The 13,489-nt window shown below is 43.4% G+C and overlaps 1 protein-coding gene across 9 annotated transcripts in view; it reads left to right on the top strand.

Moving 5' to 3' along the window:
- The window catches only part of ABI1 (abl interactor 1), a 121,241-nt gene continuing 107,752 nt past the window's right edge, over positions 1-13,489 (top strand). For 4 of the 9 annotated variants that reach the window (XM_060782449.2, XM_060782447.2, XM_060782445.2 and 1 more), the window contains exon 1: positions 3-353. In XM_060782449.2, coding sequence (XP_060638432.1) covers positions 237-353 — 117 coding nt within the window. In that variant the 5' untranslated portion in view covers positions 3-236. Of the gene's footprint in view, positions 354-13,489 lie in introns of all 9 variants that reach the window. The other 5 variants (XM_060782443.2, XM_060782448.2, XM_060782451.2 and 2 more) reach the window with 2 other exon arrangements.

The following is a 13,489-nucleotide window of genomic DNA, read 5'->3' as shown; positions in this document are numbered from 1 at the left end:
AAGGAGGAGGAAAGGAAGGAAAAAAAAAAGCCCAAGGCGAGGAGGGAGTGTGGGTGGGGAAAGCGACGCCTCTGTTCTCCTTCCTTCCTTCCTTCTTCCTCTCTCTCTCTCCTTCTCTTGAGGCTCAGGCGGCATCTCCCCCCTCGCCATAACCGAGAAGGCAGCGAGAGAGCGGGGTCTGGGGTCTGGGCGCCTGTCTCTGGAAGGGAGAAGGGAGCGATGCGGAGGGGAGGAAAATGGCAGAGCTGCAGATGTTACTAGAGGAGGAAATCCCTTCTGGGAAGCGGGCTTTGCTCGAGAGCTACCAGAACCTCACCAGGGTCGCCGACTACTGCGAAAACAACTACATCCAGGTAAGAAGGGAGAGCCAAGGAGGGAGGGAGGGAGGCAGGCTCGCCTTGGAAGGGGCCAAGACCCACGCCTGCCTTCATTTCCTTCCTTCCTTCTTGCTCGCCTCCATGGCAGGAGGAGGAAGAAGGGGGGAAGGAGCCACTCGCCTTACAGGAAGTGGGCAAGGGCTCTTGCAAAGGGAGGAAGGCCAGCCAGGCCTTCCTCCCTTTGCAAGAGCCCTTGCCCACTTCCAATGGGTGCATTGTGACCCCACTTTGAGTTGTCAGGATTCAATGCTAGGAGTTGTAGTGGACAGACTTTTATGGAACTACCACTCTCAGGTTTCCATAGCCTTGAGCCTCAACAACCACAGTGGTGTCAAACTGTGTTTGCTGGACAGTGTTTTTGTTTGTTTGGTTGCATGAGGAAGAATTTGCAGACTGTGAGATCCGTTCAGCAGTGGAACTCTCTGCCCCGGAGTGTGGTGGAGGCTCCTTCTTTGGAAGCTTTTAAGCAGAGGCTGGATGGCCATCTGTCAGAGGTGATTTGAATGCAATATTCCTGCTTCTTGGCAGAATGGAGTTGGACTGGATGGCCCATGAGGTCTCTTCCAACTCTTTGATTCTATGATTCTATGCTGCAAGTCGCTTCTGGTGTTAGACAATCAGCCGTCTACAAAGACGTCACCCAAGGGATGCGTTTTTTAAATACATTACAGTTGTATCCTCAGTTTGCTTCTGATACGATAAATAAATGGACAGTGTAAATCAGGCATGGGCACACTTCAGCCCTCCAGGTGTCTTGGACTTCAGTTCCCAGGAATCCTAGTGTTGGACTGCAATGCCCACCGGCTGTTAGGAATTGTGGGAGTTGAAGTTCAAAACACCTGGAGGGCCAAAGTTTGCCCATAGAATCATAGAATCAAAGAGTTGGAAGAGACCTCATGGGCCATCCAGTCCAACCCCATTCTGCCAAGAAGCAGGAATATTGCGTTCAAATCACCCCTGACAGATGGCCCTCCAGCCTCTGTTTAAAAGCTTCCAAAGAAGGAGCCTCCACCACACTCCGGGGCAGAGAGTTCCACTGCTGAATGGCTCTCACAGTCAGAAAGTTCTTCCTCGTGTTCAGATGGAATCTCCTCTCTTGTAATTTGAAGCCATTGTTCCGTGTCCTAGTCTCCAAGGAAGCAGAAAACAAGCTTGCTCCGTCCTCCCTGTGGCTTCCTCTCACATATTTATACATGTCTATCATATCTCCTCTCAGCCTTCTCTTCTTCAGGTTAAACATGCTTGTTCTCCAGACTCTTGATCATTTTAGTCGCTCTCCTCTGGACACATTCCAGCTTGTCAATATCTCTCTTGAATTGTCGTGCCCAGAATTGGACACAATATTCCATGCCTGGTATAGATGCACCCTAAGGTGGACCAGACCAGGGGTGCAGCCTACATGGTAGAAGTACTGGGGTTCCACACCACTTGAACTGCTATGGCTCAACGCTATGGAATTGTGTGTGTTGTCATCTGGTGAGGCTATAGAATTCTTTGGCAGGGAAGACTAAGGACCTTGTAAATCTACAATTCATAGAATTCAATAGCACTGAGCCATGGCAGTTTTATTATGCTTTTAAAGTAATTACGTTGTTTTAATTTACTTACTTTTGGTTAGTAATAATAATGATAATGATAATCTTTATTTATCCCAACACCATCTCCCAAAACGGAACGAGGGCAGTTTACAAGGCACTTTTTTTTGTCGTGTCAGGAGTGACTTGAGAAACAAGGCACTACAAATGTAGTATATTATATAAAAGGTACATGGGTATAAAAACAATATAGCACAACAATTATAATAACAACCACTATTAACACATAAAATAAAATATAACACAGTTTAAAATGCAGAACATTTGTAGTTAAAACTAGCAGCCTTCAAATCACAATTACAGTGCCAAAGTGTCAACCTCATATGGGCCCATTTCAGCCTACTCAAGGCCAAAAGCCTGCTTAAAAATCAATGTTTTTAGGCTGGATCGGAAAGAGTCAAGGGTGGGGGCTAACCTAATATCTTTTGAGAGGGTATTCCAGAGCCAGGGAGCCACTACTGAGAAGGTCCTCTCTCTCATCCCCACCAACCATGCTTGAGACGGAGTCCCCGGTGGCGCAGTGGGTTAAACCCCTGTGCCGGAAGGACTGAAGACCTGCAGGTCACAGGTTCGAATCTGGAGAGAGGCGGATGAGCTCCCTCTATCAGCTCCAGCTCCTCATGCGGGGACATGAGAGAAGCCTCCCACAAGGATGACAAAAACATCAAATCATCCAGGCATCCCCTGGGCAACGTCCTTGCAGACGGCCAATTCTCTCACACCAGAAGCAACTTGCAGTTTCTCAAGTCGCTCCTGACATGACAAAGAAAATGCTTGAGACAGTAGTGGAACCGAGAAAAGGGCCTCCCTTGCTGATCTCAAAGCCCACGCTGGTTCACAGAAAGAGATGAAGGACCCAAAGCATATGTGGCTTTGTAGGTAATAACTTGCATCTTGAAATGAGCCCAGAAAATTGTCGGAATCCAGAGGAGCTGCTTGGGTATGTTCCCTATAGCTAGCTCCAATTAGTAAGCTTATAAGTTTATATTGATGTTGTTTCATTCATTGGTTCAATTTGGTTTTGTTTTCATTATGGCATTGAATGCTTGCCATTTTTTTGTTTGGAAACCGCCCTGAGTCCCCTCGGGGAGATAGGGCGGGTTATAAATAAAGTTTTATTATTACTATTATGGCAGTCCAAGTGGTGTCAAACTATAATAAGTCGACAGCAGTGGTTCTCAACCTGTGGGTCTCCAGGTGTTTTGGTCTACAACTCCCAGAAATCCCAGCCAGTTTTCCAGCTGTTAGGATTTCTGGGAATTGAAGGCCAAAACATCTGGGGAACCACAGGTTGAGAACCACTGCTCTACAGGTTGAGAACCATTGGTCTAAAGTGTAGATCAGGCCCGGGCAAACCTGGAGGGCCCAAGTTTGCCCATGCCTGATGCAGATGTACACTTGGAAGAGTGCTGAAGATGGTTGGGGTTTTTTTGGGGGGGGGGGGGGAGAAGAAGCCAAATTTGGTTCAAAGAGGTAAGAGAGGAGGGCAAACCAGGGAGAGAGAATAAGGGGGTAGGAAAGAGAAATAAAGATGAAGAAAAAGAGAGGGGGTAAGCAGCACAATGTCTCAGAAGGTGCATCTACACCAGGCATGGGTAAATTTTGACCCTCCAGGTGTTTTGGACTTTAACTCACAATTCCTAACAGCCGGTAAGATGGCTGGGAGTTTTGGGAGTTGAAGTCCAAAACACCGGGAGGGCCGAAGTTTGCTCATGCCTGTCCATTTATTTACCGTATCAGAAGCAAACCGAGAGTACAGTTGTAATGTATTTAAAAAACACAAAGTTTTAAAACTTGGCATTATCAAATGCCACTTGGAGTGCCTCTGGTGTTGCTATAAGAAGCATGTGGCAGGGCTCAGACTGCACTGTAATAGGTGGTATGTGGTTTGTTCTTCTCCACACTCAAATGTCATGGACTCCACTTTGTGGCCCCATTTCTTAAGGTTGGCTCTGCACCTCGTGGTGCCAGAGTGCAGTCTGTTCAGCGCCTTCTAATTCGCAGAGTCTCCTATGTACCCAGGAAAGGGAATCTCTCATTTGATACAGCCATGGCTTGAGGTTCCGGGTTTTAGCCTGCCACTTTTGGACTCTTGCTTGCTGAGGTGTTCCTGAAAGTATCTCTGCAGATCTTAAAAAACTATTTCTTGATTGAAGGGAGACATGAGAGAAGCTTCCCCAAGGATTGCAACACACCCAGATGTCCCCTGGGCAACGTCTTTGTAGATGGCCAATTCTCTCACACCAGAAGCGACTTGCAGAAGTCTCTCATTCAGTAACAGTCATGGTTTGAGGTTCTGGGTTTTAGCCTGCCACTTTTGGACTCTCGCTTGCTGGGGTGTTCCTGTGAGAATCTCTGCAGATCTTAGAAAACGATTTCTTCATTGAGAGGAGACACACGAGAGAAGCCTCCTTGGAGGATTGCAACACATCCAGACATCCCCCTGGCAACATCTTTGTAGGTGGCTGATTCTCTCACACCAGAAGCTAACAGAAGTGATTTGCAGGAGTCTCTCATTCGGTATCAACCATGGCGTGAGTTTCCAGGTTTTAGCCTGCCACTTTTGGAGTCTTGCTTGCTGAAGTAGTCCTGCAAGTATCTCTGCAGATACTTGCATGGAGAGAAAAGGTGTGGGAAGGCAACACAATGTCTCAGAAGATGCATCTGCACCAGGCATGAGCAAACTTTGGCCCTCCAGCTGTTTTGGACTTCAACTCACACAATGCCTAACAGTCCAACACCCCTGGAGAGCCAAAGTTTGCTCATGCCTGATCTATACTATAGCATTAATGCAGTTTGCTACCATTTTAATTGCCATGGCTCAATCCGTGGGATTGCAAGAGCTGTTGTGTTACAAGGTCTCTAGTCTTCTCTGTCAATGAATGTCTCACCAAACTACCAACCCCAAGATTCCTGTAGTATTAAGTGGTGTCAAACTGCGCCAGTTCTATAGTACAGATGTGCCTCTAGCCTGGTCCCCCCCCCCCTGACATTTGGATCTAAGGGTGTGCCTTTTAGGGATTCTTTAGTATGAGACAGGCTTCCTTGTGTTGTGTTTCTGGATGTGTCCAGAGCTGTGTTTGGGGAGGAACAGTACACTGCTTTAATCCGGAGCCTATAGCTGTCTGTTTTTCTTCCTCATGCTGAGTTCCTCATTCTTTCTCTCACTTGTTCTCTTTCTCCTTCCTTCCCTATTTGTTTCTCTTTGGGGTAGTGATACAACGTTCATGTATTTGTGCATTTTGAAAGCCAGTGGTAAAGCTGGCCTCCGAATGGAAGTGCATAATGACATCCGGCTTCTTTTGGGGGGATATTCAAGTGGGCAGATCCAATCTATCCACCACCACCACCCCATTTTTGGGGGTGAAAAAGGATTGCAAGTGACCAGTGAAGAATTGCTTGGCACATTCACTCACGTAGCAATGGGAAGAAATCCCGTATTTATAAAAAGAGAAGCAATCCCCTCTTCTTTTTCTCTTCTGTATGCAGGCGCATACAGACTCTCCCTCATGAATGACTTCATGTAATTTAATAAGGCAAAATGAATTCTCTGGGGATGCTGTTTGTTTAATATTTGGCGTGTAATTTTTACCAAGGCTAAATGAATTACGTCCATGACATGATGCTGTGCTGAACGATACTGAAATGATCTGAATATGGGAGAATTGAACTGCCAGGCATGCAAGCAGGAGAAAGAGCTCACTCGTTTATTCCTCTGATTGCATGGATTTGCTTTTTTTCATAATTAAAACAACCCACAGCTATATAGGGTTGTTGTGCTGCTTCCGGGCTATATGGCCATTTTCCAGAAGCATTCTCTCCTGATGTTTCGCCTGCATCTATGGCAGGCAGCCTCAGAGGTTGTGAGGCCTGTTGGAAACTAGGAAAATGGGGTTTATATATCTGTGGAATATCCAGGGTGGGAGACAAGACAAGAAACAATTCCAGACAAGAAACAATCAGGGCCAGCTAATCACCTCCCAACAAATGATTCCTCCAGGCAGGAAGCAGCCAGACCTTGAAAACTGCTAGGCCATTAAATGCTAATCAAGGTGGCCCATTGCTACATTCACACCTACCTCAGGAAGCTACCTTAAACCCCATTTTCCTAGTTTTCAACAGACCTCACAACCTCAGGGGATTCCTGCCATAGATGCAGGTGAAATGTCAGAAGAGAATGCTTCTGGAACATGGCCATACAGCCTGGAAACCGAACAACAACCCAGTGATTCCAGCCACGAAAGCCTTCGACAATACATACAGATATATATTTTAACCTGATATTATCTTTAAGTTTCCTAGTTACTTAGTAAAGGAATGCCATTTTTCCTGTAATTTCTTTGTCTGTTCTCCCTGAAACCTTTTTTAATATATGTGCCTGATTGATATAAACCCATTTGCACCCCCAAAGAGGGAAAAATCCCCATAGATGTACAGATCTGTATGTGTTCTAATTGAACATGCATAGCATAACCCAGTGTGGATATCACACTAACATTCCCTGACAAATGTGTATAGGATTACAGCTGCAATCTCTATTGGCAATATTGTTGTGCATTTCTGTTCAGATTAATATTTAGAAACCACAGTTTAATAATTCTGCATGGATTTTTATCTAGATCAAACATTTACGAAACCTGTTGCAGGTCTGTCTGACTCTAGCCATTGCCTGCTAATGTTCCTGAGGTCAGCATTAGCTGTCCTTTCTAGTCTTTGTATGTACAGTTCAACTGTTCTTCAGACTTTCACTTGTGTACATGGCATTCTGGAGGAAATACGGCTCTCTCATTGCTCCTCGCATTGCCTTTGCTCCTCTGTGATCTTTTATTTGCAAATATGAAGGCCGAGGTACTTGTGTCTGTGGCACAGTATTATTCAAACATAAATTGCATGGAAATATGAGCATGGGGGTCTGTTTTTATGAAGTATAGAAGTCTGTTGAGAAGTACATGAAATGTCGTGTCTGTCTGCAGGGTACCTCCTCATTGTCTGTTCTCCTGTGGTGCGGTTCTCCTCAGATGAACTCCGATATCTGTGTGTGTCTGCCTAGGAGAAAAATGATAGGAAATTGCAGGAAATGAGTGTACATTAGGAGGATTCTTCCCTCCTTATCTGTGCTATTTGTTCATCACACATTTATCCCCTTTCCAAATATTTGGTGCCAGTTCTATGCTGAAACACACAGATCCGCTGTTACGATACCTAGTAACTCCCTAAGCAATCAAAATCAGAATATGGGTTTCTTCATGTAGGTCTCTCCCCAAATGTAACTGGATTGTATGTAGTCTGTGTCCATTGAGATACGGGTACCAATAGGGAGGAAAGAGTATGTAGTACTCATGTGCATTTAGGACTTACTTTGATCCATTTCGTGTCCTGGCTTTCGATGGGGACCTCGATCCATTTTCGTCTGAACCTCCCAAAATCAGGAGGTCAAATATTTGTTTTTTGTTTTTGTCTGCATTCTTTTTAGGGGGGGGGGGGGGGCTTCACCCATAGTTTTATATGATGTGTTGTATATTGATTGTTTTGATTGTTTTAACTGTGATAATTGTTTTAACTATGGTTTTGTACATTATGTGTAATTTGTACAGGCATCGAATTGTGCCTTTTTTGTAAGTCGCCCTGAGTCCCCCCTCGGGGGTTGAGAAGGGTGGGGTAAAAGTACCCGAAATAAATAAATAAATAAATAATAGATCCAAAGCGCCTGGGCCTACGGGTGCAGGCTTTGGGGCTATGTACCCGGGCCTGGCAGGGCCTGCAGCCGAGCACCAAGTAAGGAGTGCTTCTTATTTGGCGCTTGGCTGTAGGCCCTATGAGGCCCAGGTGTGTAGACCCAAAGCCTGCACCCCTAGGCCCGGGCGCTGTGGGCTTACTGGTGCAGACTTCCCGGCCTATGTGCCCGGGCCTGCAGCCAAGCGCCGAGTATGAAGCGCTCCTTATTTGGCGCTCAGATGCAGACCTTGCTAAGCCCCGGCGCATAGACTAGAGTCTGCACCCGTAGGTCTGGGTGCTTTGCAGGCTTTGGGACTACGCACCCAGGTCTGGCAGGGACCGCTCCTTATTCAGTGCTTGGCTGCGAACTCTGCCAAGCCCCACGAAATCCATTTGAAAGGCAGGCCCACCTGCCTTTCGTATCGATTGCATTTTTCGTTTCAGGAGGGGCCTTTCCGTTTCGTGCCCTCTGAATGGACAGAACGACATAGAAACAAGAATGAAATGAACGGGACAAATTTCAGGCCCTTGACTAGTATATAGTCTCTAGAGCAGGGGTCCGCAAACTTTTTAAACAGAGGGCCAGGTCACGGGCCCTCAAACTGTTGGAGGGCCGGGTTATAATTTGAAAAAAACATGAATTAATTCCTATGCACACTACACATATCTTATATGTATTGCAAAAAACCCTTAACAAGACAATACAATAATTACAATGAATAACAATTTTAACAAATATAAACTTAATAGTATTTCAATGGAAAGTGTGGGCCTGCTTTTGTCTGATGAAATAGGATTGTTGTTGTTGTTGTGTGCTTTCAAATAGTTTCAGACTTAGGTTGACCCTGAGCAAGGGCCGGGTGAATGACCTTGGAGGGCCGTATCCGGCCCCTGGGCCTTAGTTTGAGGACCCCTGCTCTAGAGAGAGATGACATAAATACTTGTTTGGATATAGGAGGTGTAGTGACGCTGATAACCTTAAATATTGAGAAGCTATGAAATGAGTGACAGGATGTAAACAGGCATGAGCAAACTTTGGCTCTCCAGTGTTTTGGACTTCGGCTCCCATAATTCCTAACAGCCGTCCATTAGGAATTGTGGGAGTTGAAGTCCAAAACACCTGGAAGGATGAACTTTGCCCATGCCTGATCTCAAAGGAAAGTCTAACTCCGAATGGCTTTGCTTTTGAAATTGTGCATTACATCCCCACCTCAAATAATAAACTTGCGGCACTCATCAGTCCTAGTCAAAGTGAAACTTGTGCAGGAAACTTTTTGAAAGCTGTATATTTACATATGATATATCACAATCATGAAGAGAGGGAGCTGTCAGCTAAAAAGTCCCTGCTTTTTAAAAAAACAGTCAGTTGAATATTTTTAGGCTGACAGCTATTTTTCTGTCTCCATTGGGGATAATTCCAGTTTAATTCACAGGGTTCTTACAAGAATTGAGATAATGTTTGTGGAATGCTAATGAAAAGTGTTATATACATATTAAAGCATTTTGAGAAGCAGGAAAACATTTTATCAGGCATCATTGGAGATTTTGGAATAGCCTAGTAATAGATTACTTGACTGAAAAAGTTAAATATTCTTTGTGATGCCAGCCTCACTGTTCAAAGTACATTGTGATATAACAGATCTGTTGGAGAGAGTCTGTAACCTGGAGGGTATTTTAGAGGCTTCTCTGTGTGGCTTCTATAACATTTATTGCTCTGCAGTGCATCCAAAAAATGGGTTTGTATCCAGAAAAGCTTATGCGGAAATAAAAACCAGATAGTTTTGAAGATGCAGCCACATTTCTTTTCCTATTTCCTCAGAGTTCCTTCCTCCTTGTTAAATTAATTTCCTGAAGAAGAGGTCACAATAAATTGAAAAGTTGTGGATTTTCTGGTAAGCTGTGGTGTGCACAATTTGGAAACCCTTCCTTCCTGTTACCTCTATAAATCCACATGATAACATAATTCTTATGCTAAGCTTCTTAACTTTTAAACATAATTGATTCATTGGTATTTTCATCCATAACGTAACATATGAATGATGAAGGTCACCAAGGTGGAATACAAGAATTCAAGTAAACAGTAATAATATATATTTTAAAAAATAGCAGTGGAATCACATTAAAAACAACATTGAAATGATTAAAGCAATGTAAAGGGGCAAGTTGTAAAAATGTGTTGCAGCCCCCAAAAGCTGAGAGCATGAGGTACAATCTCAACTTTGAGGGGAAGCATTGTACAGTTTGGGATTGAGATAGGTTTTTTTCATGTCAGGAGCAACTTGAGAAATTTTAAGTCTTTTCTATTGTGAGAGAATTGGCCGTCTGCAGGTATGTTGCCCAGAGGACGCCCGGATGTTTTACCATCCTGTGGGAAGCTTCTCTCGTGTCCCCACATGAGAAGTTGGAGCTGACTGACGGGGGCTCAACCTGCTCCCCGGATTCTAACTGCTGACCTTTCGGTCAGCAGTCCTGCTGACACAAGGGTTTAACTCAGTGTGCCACTGGGCCCCCGTATTGATATAGGTGAAAGCCCTTTCTTTCATGGGTCCTTGTTGTATTGTTGTTGGGTACCTTCAAATGGTTTCTGATCCATTGGAGCCCTATCATGGTGTTTTCTTGGCCAGATTTGGCTCCTTCTCACATTGGGAGAGCAAGACTTGCCTAAGACCTTCCAATGTCTGAGAGTAGATTTGAACCCTGGCCTCTAGAGTCATAACCCAACTCTCTAAACGGGTGGTTTCTGCTGATTGTAATAACTGAACTGATTCCATAACAAGGCTGTCTTTGGAAATAACCAGGTCCTAAGTTATTTAGATGCTTAAAGTTAAGAATTAACACCTTGAGTTGAGCGCAGATAACAAATGCTAAGCAGTGCAGGTCTTTCATATGTAATCTACGTGTAACTAAACCATGCCTTAATAAGTAAGGCAGAAATCAAATTACAGGGCCAGTGAGGAAGGGGCACTTTGGTTCTATTGCTGATTTGCATGGACTGATAATTTAGCTAAAATCTTTTTCTGTATCTGGACATTGCATAACATTTTTCACTTGCATTTAAAACTATCTAATTTAGGAGCTGTGGAAATCCTACTGGGATAGGTCAGTAATGTCAGTATGGTAAAAGTGTGGTTATAAACATGCCTGAAACAGTATGTTTTGCATAACAGAGAAAAAAACATGTGAAAAAGTTGTGATGAGGTGTAAATCTGTCATAATTCACACAAACTAGCATGTAGTCTGAATATTGCTTTGCAAAGGAGTATTAATGTTTTTCCTGTTTAGACTTCATTGGAATTTACCCAGAAAGTCCTTGAGGGAGAGCAAGTTTTAACTCTTGGAAATGTCAGCAGCCAGAGTTTGAACTCTTCTCTATATATTTACAGTGATAAGAGCTGAACTGTTTTTCTGCTTCAAAGAGTTCTTGCTCCACCCAAGGAAAGCTGCTGATACAAATGCTTTTTTTAAAAAAAGGCGAGGTTCCTTTTAGTTATTCTCATAGGAGATATGACAAATTCAGTGGTGTGGCAACCGCAGCACATGTTTTGACCTGCTTGGTGTGTGGTTACCCCCTTCCTTCTCTGTTGGATGAAACTTTGGCAGACCTGTGTGGTATTGCTGGCTGTTTTCAAAATGGTTTCAAAAGGGCACAGGCTTTACCCTGAAGCAGAAAAGTTTATTTAAAAATTAATGGTAACTTGTTTAACCACACACACAGCCTGCTGATCATATTTTGAAAGCAAAAGTGGATGTTAACAATCGGTGAAGAAAGGAGAGGGGAAAGGTGTCTCTCGGTGTGAAGGTATACAAGAAAGAACTGAATGGCATCTTTTAGGCTAATCCCTAATTTTTTCTGCTTTATGTGGGTTTAGCCCAATTCTGTATTAAAGTGATAAATGAGTTGATAATACCGATTTGATTTTTAGTGTAAGACAGAGTTATATCAGCAGTTGTACAAAGCCATCTGTCCTGCAGTTGGACTAGTGCAGAGATTACTTTTTGAGAGGATTGATTTGCTTGTAGTGTCAGTGTCTCTGCTGACGGGGCTGCCCTAGGATTAGAGTGTGTGACACACAAGGCCAGGCAGTGCTGGGTGTCTGTGTGTATATCCTGAGGACTGGTAAGGAAGTCTATACAACTGGTGTCCACGTTAGTCTTAACTGAATTCTATTCTTCATTGACAAGGATGGTCTTCTCTTATCCTTACAATAGGGTGGAGAACTGAAGGAGACGTATGGCTACAAAAAACAGTGAGCCCTTGGTATCTACCTGGGTTTGGTTCCAGGACCCTGTGCTTTTGAAAATCCATGGATGCTCAAATACTATTATATATAATAACATAGTAAAATGGTGTGATAAAAATCAAGGTTTTCTTTTTTGAATTCAAACATTTTCAAGCTATGAATGGTGGATGCCTAATATGTGGATATTCAGGGCTGACTCTAAATAGATCTGGAATATTTTGTTGCAGAATATCTCAATGTAACTCAGTGTAATAATGTAACAATATAATAGCTCAGTTTTGGAAGCTAAGTGTTAGCTTTGGTTACTACTTGAATAATAATAATAATAATAATAATAATAATAATAATAATTTATTTCTAGACTTCCCTCTCTTTCAAAAGGACTCAGGGCGGTTTATAGACAGAGACAGGCAAATATTCAATGCCTTACAAAGTACAAACAACATCAGAAATAATACAAAATAATGCATAATAATAACATCAAACTTATAATGAAAAAGATTGAACGTTGAAATGGGAACTAGGTAGCAATAAATCAATTAGATAATAAACTAAGACATGCGTGAACATTAAACATATATCATTAAAAGCAGTTAGAAATAAATTGCATTTGAAATGGCTAGCACAGGTGTTTATTAAAAGTGTATCATAGCCATCGTATAATGCAAATGGATCTGCCAGCATTCCTATGGATGAAGGTATCTTAGTCCTTTTCCTTTCCATACACTAAAGTGCATAAATGCATTTTCAAAAGTTTCTTAAACAAGAGGAGGGTGGGGGCCATTTTTATTTCTTAAGGGAGGGAGTTCCAGAAATGGGGAGCAATCACGAAGATTGGGTAGCAATCTTGTTCGCACCAGCCGTGCTTGAGATGGGGGTGGGACCGAGAGCAGGGCCTCTTCCACTGACCGCGGTGCACAAGATGGCCTATGTAGGGAGATGTGATTGGACAAATAGCCTGGACCCAAACCGAATGGGAGAATGTCAACAAATGCCAGGTGCTGTAGACTATATTTCAGAAGAAGGAACTCATAAAACCACCTTTGAGTATTCCTTTTTTTAAGAAAACCCCATGAAACTCATTGGTCACCGTAAATCAACAGGTGACTTGAATCCACAAACATACTTACACAGTGAAATAATTTTAGTATTAATGTAGCATACATATAGGGTGAGGCAGCATAACTTTTTTAAAATGCGCTCCATTCAGTCGGTTGAAGATGTAGCAGAGCACTAGTGGTCTCGTTCGAGAGACGGGAGTATAAACTTTTGTCCTGACACAGTTCAGTCACCATCATGCGTTGGAACAGTGAGGAGCGTGCTTTTGCCGTTGAGGCCTACTTTTCGAACGGATTTGGAGTGGCTGGCCCGCGCTCCAGATTTGGCCCCTTGTGATTTTTTTCTATGGGGTTTTTTGAAATCCCGTGTTTATGTGAACCGTCCAAGGACCCTACAAGATTTGAAAACCAACATCCAGGAAGAAATTGCCAACATAACGCCTGCTATGCTGGCAAGAATAATGACAAATGCCAGAAATCGGTTTATTTGGTGTATGGAGAAT

Source organism: Anolis sagrei, chromosome 6, assembly GCF_037176765.1.
Source record: "Anolis sagrei isolate rAnoSag1 chromosome 6, rAnoSag1.mat, whole genome shotgun sequence".
Classification (NCBI taxonomy): domain Eukaryota; kingdom Metazoa; phylum Chordata; class Lepidosauria; order Squamata; family Dactyloidae; genus Anolis; species Anolis sagrei.
This window is presented reverse-complemented; position numbering and strand designations above follow the sequence as displayed.